General features: G+C 44.6%; 1 protein-coding gene across 1 annotated transcript; it reads left to right on the top strand.

Moving 5' to 3' along the window:
- The first annotated feature begins 1,906 nt into the window (after positions 1-1,906).
- LOC148514705 (elongation factor 1-alpha, oocyte form) lies at positions 1,907-5,943 on the top strand. Its single transcript, XM_088481014.1, has 7 exons — positions 1,907-2,120; positions 2,259-2,438; positions 3,481-3,777; positions 4,535-4,685; positions 4,764-5,020; positions 5,278-5,512; positions 5,746-5,943. The coding sequence occupies exons 1-7, from the start codon at positions 1,977-1,979 to the stop codon at positions 5,865-5,867; spliced, it is 1,386 nt and encodes a 461-aa protein (XP_088337140.1). The 5' UTR covers positions 1,907-1,976; the 3' UTR covers positions 5,868-5,943.
- Positions 5,944-9,913: the final 3,970 nt, after the last annotated feature.

Here is a 9,913-nt window from a genome sequence, read left to right as displayed (position 1 = left end):
TGCATGTGCTGACTGAAAACATTGTCCGCTTGTATCAGGCCCAGTCTGTATAGCGCGTTCGTCGTAGGGGATTTCAGGTCTTTTCATGCATGGACAATTGCAAATAATCCTTCAGCTACATGAAAATCGGCATTGCTTTCGAATTGCATGCAACTCTGATGAGCGAATCAACAATGAAGCAGTTTGTGGTCCGGCAGTAATGGGTCTGGTACAGTGGAGATCAGTTTAAGGCAATCAAGGAGAAGGAAAAAGCTGACAGAACTAGGAGGGGGAAGCGGAGAACCCAGGCCCCTCTAGCAAGTCTGGGCCCGGGTAATCAGTACTTGCTCCCCATCTCTCTCGGCACTCCAGATTAGCACTGCAGATCTTATTATAAATGGGGACTGCAATGTACCAAACTCAGAAAGTTGGTCCCTGTTAGTTTACACCAGCTTCAGATGGTGTAAACTTCTTTAAGTCTTCTGATCTCTCTCCACAGCCTCTGGCCAATGGCGGAGACTGACACTTTGCACATGCGCAGTGTCAACTACCCCCGGAGATGGTGTAAACTAGGGATGTGCAGGCTCGGATAGGTTCGAGTTTGCACGTTGAGTTCGGATTTTTCCCTCCAAAAAAACGGAACTCAGAAAGAGGCTAAACGTCATCTTACATGGACGAACATCATCATTCCTGGACAAAGTCCAGGAATGATGATGTTCGTCCATGTAAGATGACGTTTAGCCTCTTTCTGAGTTCCGTTTTTTTGGAGGGAAAAATCCGAACTCAACGTGCAAACTCGAACCTATCTGAGCCTGCACATCCCTAGTGTAAACTAACAGGGCCAAACTCTGAAATGTTGGTACATAGGGGTCAGGTTGTAGTCCCCATACCCACTTGGATGCGGGGGGCTGACACTGCCCGAGGAGTGGAGCAGACAGCCGTGGCCAGCTGAGTCCCGGCGTCTGTGCAATGGATCTGGCAGACCCCAGGACCGGTGGATGCGCTCACGCGGTGGTGGTGGGGCATATGCGCAAAACACTGGTTTCTAAGGACTGCATCGGCTGCAGTCCTTAAAAGCCAGGTTGGGTTGTCCGGAAGGCAAAGGAGTGATGTCCCACTGGAAGCACGCTCTCTGTGAATCACAGCTCTAAAAGGCAGTCCCAATGGGAAAACACCTGGTACAGCCTGTCCTGAGTGATTGGCTGGTAGAGGTTTCAATGGGAAGTCATTGGCAGTCACAGTTTAGCCAGTGCAGTCACGGACTGCAACTAGCTCATTGAGGTGGCAGATTTTACTGGGAATTGGGGCTATAGCCCTGCAGTCCCTAGGTAAAATCTGCCACTTGTTCCCATTGAAAATAATAGGGACTGCAATCCTCAGGGCTAATTAGCACTTTCACAAAATGTCCTGCATTGAGGTATTAGTAGCAACAAACCATAAAATTATGCAGAAACTGCAGAAAAAGCTTGATAAATAGGCCCCTTTGTAATACAGCAGGAATGCCTGGTTATAAAAGGACTGATTTGATAACTATTGCCGTAAAATCCAGAAATATTTGATTACATGTATCAAAGCAATGGGTTCTGAAAGTGCGGCACACAATCTGAGCAAAACATCTGTAGAGGACGTGCTTCTAATCTGTGAACAGCATTATACATGTAGATTTGCACAAGTATAATCATCAACACAGTCTGAATGCAAAATCAAATTGCTACTAAAAATTTTCTTTCAAAAATACTGAAAAGTTCATAATCAGTATAATATACAATTCCACATGGGACAAGCCTAGAACACATCCACGTGTGATTACAATAACAAGGTTAGCGCTCCGCCAAATATCCAATCACATTGCAGTATGTTCCATCGCAGCCTCTGTGATTGGTCAGTCTCTCTTCCCGCCTCTCCTAAGCCCTTTAAATTTCAGCTGCCTGCGTACAGCTTCTACCTCTTCTCTCGCTCCGAATCGCTTAGTGGTGTAATCTGTAATCGCTGCCGCCATGGGGAAAGAGAAGATTCACATTAACATCGTGGTCATCGGCCATGTAGACTCCGGGAAATCCACCACCACCGGGCACCTGATCTATAAATGCGGGGGCATAGACAAGCGGACCATTGAGAAGTTCGAGAAAGAAGCGGCGGAGGTGAGTGGTGGGTGCTCGGTCACGGATCTAACTGGTGCCTGAGCCAGGGAGTGGCCGATGTATCATATATCACGTGTGTGTAGTACCACCTCCCCAATAAGATGATCTCCGACCAGTTGTATGATCTATTCCTTATAGATGGGGAAAGGATCCTTTAAATATGCCTGGGTACTGGACAAGCTGAAGGCAGAGCGGGAGCGCGGCATTACCATAGACATCTCTTTGTGGAAGTTTGAGACGGGGAAATATTACATTACGATTATTGATGCTCCCGGACATCGTGACTTCATCAAGAACATGATTACTGGCACCTCCCAGGTAACTGCTGTACGGGTCGGTCTCCTCTGACACGCTGTTTCCCCAGTACACAGCCGTATCGCCTACTGCAGAGGTGTACATGTGCTCTGAGATGCATTGGGGGACACTAATGTCTGCCCTGATCATTTTAGGAATGCTGGGACGAACGCTTCCTTAGCCTTTCAAAGATGCTTATCGTAAAGAGCAGCAGGTGCTGGACTCTTCCTTAAATAAAAAAAGTAAAAGTGCTTGCAGCCCCATAGAGTTCTGTAAGATTAAGTGCATTTGGGCTCTGAGCAGGCTGTGAGGTGCTGGTCCTTTGCTGATTTAATGCTGTTGCAATGGCAACTTGCACCCTTTGCATATTATTGGATTGAGCCCTTAATTTTGTAAGGGTCAGTCTAATTACATGTGAAGGATGTGTTGGTGTTAAAATGCCGGCAGTCTTCGCAGCCTGAATTGGCTTAATTTTGCGCTGAGTCCTATGAGGTTGCCAGCACTGAAGTGAAACCGGGCATGCTGTCAAGCATGCCCATTTTTGGAATGACTTGCACCTGTGAGTTCATTGCAAGTAGTTGGATTGATCCCTAAGGATTGCAGTCCATATCAAAGTTGCTATGGCCCTGGTGGTGTGGCATTTAGTAAATAAACAGAATCCCAGCATCTTAGAGAAATGTCTTAAGATTCATTTACTTGCAGCCTTGATTATTTGCTGCATATTGTGTACGGTTGGTAAGGATAACTTGATGCTAAACTCTTTGGACCCTAGCATATTAAGGCACTGTCTGGCTCCTCTTGCTGATGAGGTGCAATCAGAACAGCTGTTGGTGGTTTCAACTGTTGGACAATTGCTTCAAAAACGTGGGAAAGCTCCTATGTATGCTGCCTACTTTCAGCCAACAGCGGGTGCTTTTTGTTTCTTTAGTGAGTATCATTAATCTAAAGTGCCTGTAGGCTATTCTAGTGCCCCCCTAACCCCCCCCCCCTTTCTAGGTAATGACTTGTGTGTTAAAGTTTGACAAATGCTGAACCTCAAACTTTATTTATTTTTTTCCTCCAATAGGCAGATTGTGCTGTTCTTATTGTAGCTGCTGGTGTTGGAGAGTTTGAGGCTGGCATCTCAAAAAATGGACAGACTCGTGAACATGCGCTGCTGGCATTCACACTGGGAGTAAAACAGCTTATCATTGGGGTGAACAAGATGGACTCGACAGAGCCTCCTTACAGCCAGAAGAGGTTTGAAGAAATTACAAAAGAAGTCAGCACCTACATCAAGAAAATAGGGTACAACCCAGCAACTGTGGGATTTGTGCCAATATCTGGCTGGCATGGGGACAACATGCTGGAGCCCAGCAGTAAAGTAAGTGACTGGGTTAAGTTAAATTGAGGAGAGAACCAAATATCTGGAAATATATATATCCTAGCAATCATTTTATAGAAATTTGTATTGTTTCAGCATATATAGTGAATGTCTTCACCTGACTTCCTTTTATGAGGGACACACCATAATAAAAATACACTAGCTCCAATTTTCTTTACTTTGAATTGGCAGGGCATGTAAATGAAGATTTTGGGGCCTTTGTATCAACTGTAGAAAATGCAGTGTCTGCATTATTTTATGATTAGGTCTTGTGTACTAATGGCACCATGCAGGAGATTCACAGGAATCTCTGGTAGAGTGCTAAATGGCACTGCAGATCAAGGTCCATGATAATGGGAATGCAATCTCTACCCAACTCCAGAAAACAAACCTAGGAGTTCGGCCCCAGTAGTCTAACCAGCTTCAGATGGTATAAACTGCTTTAAGCCTATGGAAACTTGCAAGCATAAATATTTCAATCTCTCCGGCTAGCAGCAGATGCCGATGCTGTGCATGTGCAGCATCCGCTTCCACAGGTGAAGACTCCCACTAAATGCTGGGGTTATAACTCGGTTATAACAACCACTGTCCCTGTGACTTCCACTTTGTACATTGTGAGGGTATTTTCATTAAATATGAGCATATCCACTGATGGAGCCTTAACTGTGGCAGTGCTGCAATTAATACTTAAGCCCCCCATGGTGATTACTTATAACAGAAATCCTAGTACTGTACTAACCCTGCTTTACCTGTACAGATGCCCTGGTTCAAAGGCTGGAAGATTGACAGGAAAGAAGGAAATGCCAGTGGAGTGACTCTACTAGAGGCTCTAGACTCAATCATTCAACCTGCCCGCCCTGTGAACAAACCGCTACGTCTTCCTCTGCAAGATGTGTACAAGATTGGTGGTAAGTGTTGAAGAGTACACTAAGGAAGGTCAACCTTCTGCAGATTCCTGGTATTAATGGGTTAATGTGCTGTTATAGGTATTGGTACAGTCCCAGTAGGAAGAGTGGAGACTGGTGTCCTGAAGCCTGGAATGGTGGTGACTTTTGCTCCTGGAAGCATAACCACAGAAGTGAAGTCTGTAGAAATGCACCATGAGGCTTTACAAGAGGCATCACCTGGAGACAATGTTGGCTTCAATGTCAAGAATATTTCTGTAAAAGATATCAAGAGAGGCAATGTAGCTGGAGACAGCAAGAATGACCCACCAATGGAGGCTGGCAGTTTCACAGCACAGGTAAATTCCCTCTGCAGCGTTTAACTACTCAGCTGAGTATATATGGGATGTAGCTGAAATCCTGGCTGTCGGGATGTTAAGGGGAGGGGTAGGATTAGGATACTTGTAGGTATCCTAACACTGTCAGGATGCTGGCATTGGGACTCTGACCACTGGGACCCCAAGAACTATATAATCCCATATAATGTGTGGCTGAATTTCCTCTGGCAATATAAAAATATTCAATATACCATGTCTTAAACTTTTAACTCCTGCAGGTAATAATACTTAATCACCCAGGGCAGATAAATGCTGGCTATGCTCCAGTGCTAGACTGTCACACGGCTCACATAGCCTGTAAGTTTGCAGAGTTGAAAGAGAAAATTGATCGTAGATCTGGCAAGAAGCTGGAAGACAACCCCAAACATCTAAAGTCTGGTGATGCTGCTATTGTGGAGATGATTCCTGGGAAACCAATGTGTGTGGAAACTTTCTCCAATTACCCTCCTCTAGGTAAGTGGCTAAATGAACTAGTGTCTGTCATACCATGAAACCTAGTGTAACCTGTCTGCACATGTTAACTAAGCAATGCAAAAATAGCTGCACAAAGTGTCTAAACATCCCATGGTTCCCTTTCACACCATGAAATTGTCTTTCATTGGAACTCAAATGACTTATCTGAATCTGAATTTTTCTTTTGTAATCTGACTCCCAAATATCCAGTAACTACTTTCTTCTATTTGCAGGCCGTTTCGCTGTCCGTGACATGAGGCAGACGGTGGCTGTTGGTGTCATTAAAGCTGTAGACAAGAAGGCAGCATCTACTGGCAAAGTTACAAAATCTGCAATTAAAGCTGGCAAGAAATGATTTTTGTTCATTCCAGGGGATAAATATTGTAACTTATTCAATGTTGTAAACTGACTATTAAACATGCAATGGCTTATCTTGTCTCCTCCTGTATCAATCTGAACATATATTAACAAACTCCACTTCAAAAGTGGAGGAAAGGTAGTGGCCCATTCCTGTAGTGCAAAATCCTAGGTTAATGTGGATTAACACATCTCCAATGCTAAGCATAGGATTATAACCCTGTAGCATTTATAAAGCCTAGCTGTAAGTTGTGCTGCTGAAGCTCACTTATCAGTCCAGTCATGCAAAACTAGTAAATGGGTAAAATCTTTTAGTGATGGATTTTATAACTGAGCGGTCATACAAAGGTCATCTATGCACTTTGTATTTACTAGTTAATGACATTAAAACTGACTTCAGTGACTGGTTCAATGCACCAAAATGTCTGTATGCACCAGTCTCGTGCCCTGCACACAGATGGGTACGGGATGCTGGCGTTCAGAATCCAGATGCTGCCGACAGGGTTAGAATACCAACACTTGGTCGGTATGCTAACCCTCCCTGGTGCCTATACCTAATGCTAACTCTCCCACTTACCGTCAGGATTCTGGTGCTGGCATTATGACCGCTGGAATCCCCTCTGTCCATATTTTAAATGCATCTCCCCCCCCCCCCCCCCCCCCATGATTTACAGAATTTTCATACTAACTAGCTGTGTCAATTCCCACGTGCTTGGGTGCAATTGTTCTCTAGATGGATTATGTCCAGTAGCTTAGTCATTGTAGGGTCCTGGTTGCATGCACAATTTTGAGGGGGAAAATATAAATACATAACACTCTTTGAAACTGAGATGGACATAATGGAAAATTCTTTTGGTTGAACCTAAGGTACCACAATCTGACACAATTCTCACTCCATCTAGAATTGTTGCTTTGCACAGTCCAAGAAGCATACTCTAGAAATCTTTACAAACTGAGTGACAATGTACCTGTTTAAGCAATAATTTCCTTAATATCGCATTAAATGCTAGGTTTTGATTTTTTTAGCAAATGTAAAGTGCTTTGAGTTTTATTGTATGAAATAAAATGCATTATTCTAGATGTATTTTATAGTAATAGCCTACAACAGATCAGGGAAGTAGTATGCTACAGAAAGCTCAAGTATTGCACAGGGCAAATTTAGAAGATGGCTAAACCATTGATCCAACACATCACAAGCTATTTTTCACATCACCATTTGGGCTGTGAGGTATTTCAACACCTACATAGGTCAACAATGTTTCATTTACCAGTGACCTTGGGTGGGTAGACAGGAAAATCTCTGACCACTGAGTTGGCAAGCCTTACATGTATAGTGCAGGGAGAGAACAAGAGGATGGATGTGAGCTTACAGACTAAGGGGGAGTAGTATCAAGCCTTGGAGAATTTGCTCAAACCAACCATCCGCTTCTGACATGTATCTAGTTGTTTATGAACTTGGGAGCTGATGGGTTGCTTTGGGCAACTACCTCACTTAGCTTGGCATCTAACAATGGAGGTTAAGGGAGACATGGGACTATTTTCAAAGCTGCAGCTTTTGGAGATGGCGTTTCTCTATGAAAGTGGCTCTCTCATTCAGTATAAAGCACGTGCAGCTTTAAATATTCAACTCCAACCCAATGAGAATCAGCAGTTGTTTACAAAAGCTGCCACTAGGTTCAATTTAGCTTGTAGTAGAAATGGAAGGTGATTTGGGAATAACAAGGAGAGAGCTATGATAAAGTGAGCTTATTAGCATTAAGCTGATATTGTAGAATAAAGGAACTGATGAGTTCACAGTGCACAGTAAACCCCTGGGTAGTGTGCGTTAACACATAGATTTTGTGTTAACACGGGGAAACCCATATGTTCCAGCACTTAACTCCCAGAGTACACTTAATGCAAATTTTTTCCTCGCAGCCTCAGGAGCTGCGAAGAAAAATCTGTTCAGTGCACCCTCTGGGACTTAGTTTGTGGGGATGCAGCAGTCAATTGAATTGTTCCGGGCTGACAAACTGGGGTAAGCCCTGCGGCTTATTGAATCGGACTCCTAGATTTAATTGCGAGAAGGTAATTAGTGACTTTGTTAGTTTCAGTCGAGTGAAGGTAGCAAAATTGAAGCTGGTTAAGGAGGCAGTGAGAAGAAAGTGAATAAGGTGCTGGAAGACTAGATGGAGCTTGAAAGCAAAAGGGGAGGAGAGAGATGAAGTAATAGGATCAAAGAGATTTTAAGAATGGTAGAGACAAGGGTATGTCTAAAGGAGTAGGGAACAGAGGTTAAAGTTGAGCAAACAGACCATCACCCGTGAAGGTAGGTTGCTCAGCATTAAGGGGCCTATGTATCAAAGCTTGATGGATAAAATTGTGAGTGAAAAGTATTAACTATTTAGCTCCTGTCATTTTTTTTTCAAACAGCCTATAAAATGTAAGTTAGAAGCTGGTTGGTGATTTATATCTCACAATTTTCTCTCATCAAGCTTTGATATTTAGGCCCCTAAGAAAGGAAGTGGCTTGAGAAAAATTTTGGGGTAGATGTACTAAGCCTTGAAGAGAGAGAGAGAACCAATCAATCAGCTCCTAACTCATTTTTCAAACGGCCTGTACAGTAACAGGAGCTGATTGGTTGGTAAATTATCTTTCTTCAGTATCCATAGGCTCCACAGGGAGACATTGGGGGTGTAGGTGGCTGGAATCTGGGCACCACGCAGTTAAGCTTTCAGTTCCCAGGTTGCGCTGGTCCACTCTCCCTATACCCCGAGCCAGAGGCACACAGTTTTCATTGCTTAAGCAGCCCTAAAGCTTTTTATTTTATGATTTTATCTTTTACTAACTAGGAGTGCGCAGCAGCAGACTGGTCCATAGGACGTCTGCGCTGCGCCGCCAGTTCATGCTGAGGATCACGGCGGGAATCCCAGGGTCAGTGCTAGCCAGGTCCCGTGGGAGGACCCAGACTGCAGCTGGACGCTAAGGCAACAGGTAAGGCGGGTCAATGCTTGCGGTGACCCGTGTGTTAGCAGCCATACCTCCGGTCTCGGGACATACCGGAGGTGCTGAGTGTGGACGCAGGCTCTAGCCACCGCGCTCCACTAGACCACCAGGGACAATTGGTGTGGGATAAATAATCAGCAGCTCAGGGTGCCTTTTCTCTGAGGTCTGGCTTCTCTGAGCTGTTCTCCGGCAGCCATTTTCTTTCAGTGGCACAGTTGCAGCCCTCTCGGGATAACATGGGTCCGGTCTCCCTACACACCTCTCCCTGGGGTTAGCATACGTAGCGCTATAGCCTACCAGACACTGAGTCTGTGTAGTTGATTGTAGTGCCAATCTGTAGTGTTATTTATGCATTGTATGTGACATGCTAGCGCTGCCTGTCTGTCTTTTATCCTAACTGTCTGCATATATCTATACCTTTGCTCTAATTCTGCCCTAATACAGGTGTAGTTTGGGTAGTTCCATATATCTCATCTATAGAAATAGTTGAGGTTTGTCACACACAGTTGTGTGCTGCACTGTACCATATGTAGTCAGTTGGCTCCTGCAGCTTACCCAAGCATCAGACAGGACCAGTGTATTGCTCTCATACTAGTATCCTATATACTCGTGTTTGCATTATACTTAGTGCCATATTGTGTATTATATTAATCTGCAAATATGTCTGACATGGGTAATGAGCACACTTCTGCACCCATTCTGCTATCTTGCAGATTATGTGCTGCAGGTTTAAGTGAGGATTTGGTTCGGGATGGGTTTTGTGTGAGATGTTATAATCCCCCAGGCACCTCAAACCCCCTAGCAACCGGTACAGGAGCCCCCTTGGGCTGCCTTTTCTCAGGTTCTGGCCTCCATTGCGGGCCACTTAGCGCTCCCGGCTGTTTTTCCCCCTATGGGGTTACCACAGCAGTCCGTTATTCCCTCACAGGGACTTCCACAGACTCCTCCGGTGCCTCCACCATGGGTGGATGTTTTCTCTACAGTGCAGAGCCTGGCGTCTTCCTCTACTGCCCTTCAGACCATGTTGCAGGGTGAGAAACCCCTAAGCGTACTGTGTTG

The sequence above is a fragment of the Taudactylus pleione genome, unplaced genomic scaffold (assembly GCF_031769625.1).
Source record: "Taudactylus pleione unplaced genomic scaffold, aTauple2 ptg000260l, whole genome shotgun sequence".
Classification (NCBI taxonomy): Eukaryota; Metazoa; Chordata; class Amphibia; order Anura; family Myobatrachidae; genus Taudactylus; species Taudactylus pleione.
This window is presented reverse-complemented; position numbering and strand designations above follow the sequence as displayed.

Excerpts from the sequence above, each read along its gene's own strand:
- LOC148514705 (XM_088481014.1), top strand. The coding sequence starts at position 1,977 with ATGGGGAAAGAGAAGATTCACATTAACATCGTGGTCATCGGCCATGTA. Across the intron at positions 2,121-2,258 it reads TCGAGAAAGAAGCGGCGGAG|ATGGGGAAAGGATCCTTTAA; the intron begins GTGAGTGGTGGG and ends TATTCCTTATAG. Across the intron at positions 4,686-4,763 it reads AGATGTGTACAAGATTGGTG|GTATTGGTACAGTCCCAGTA; the intron begins GTAAGTGTTGAA and ends GTGCTGTTATAG.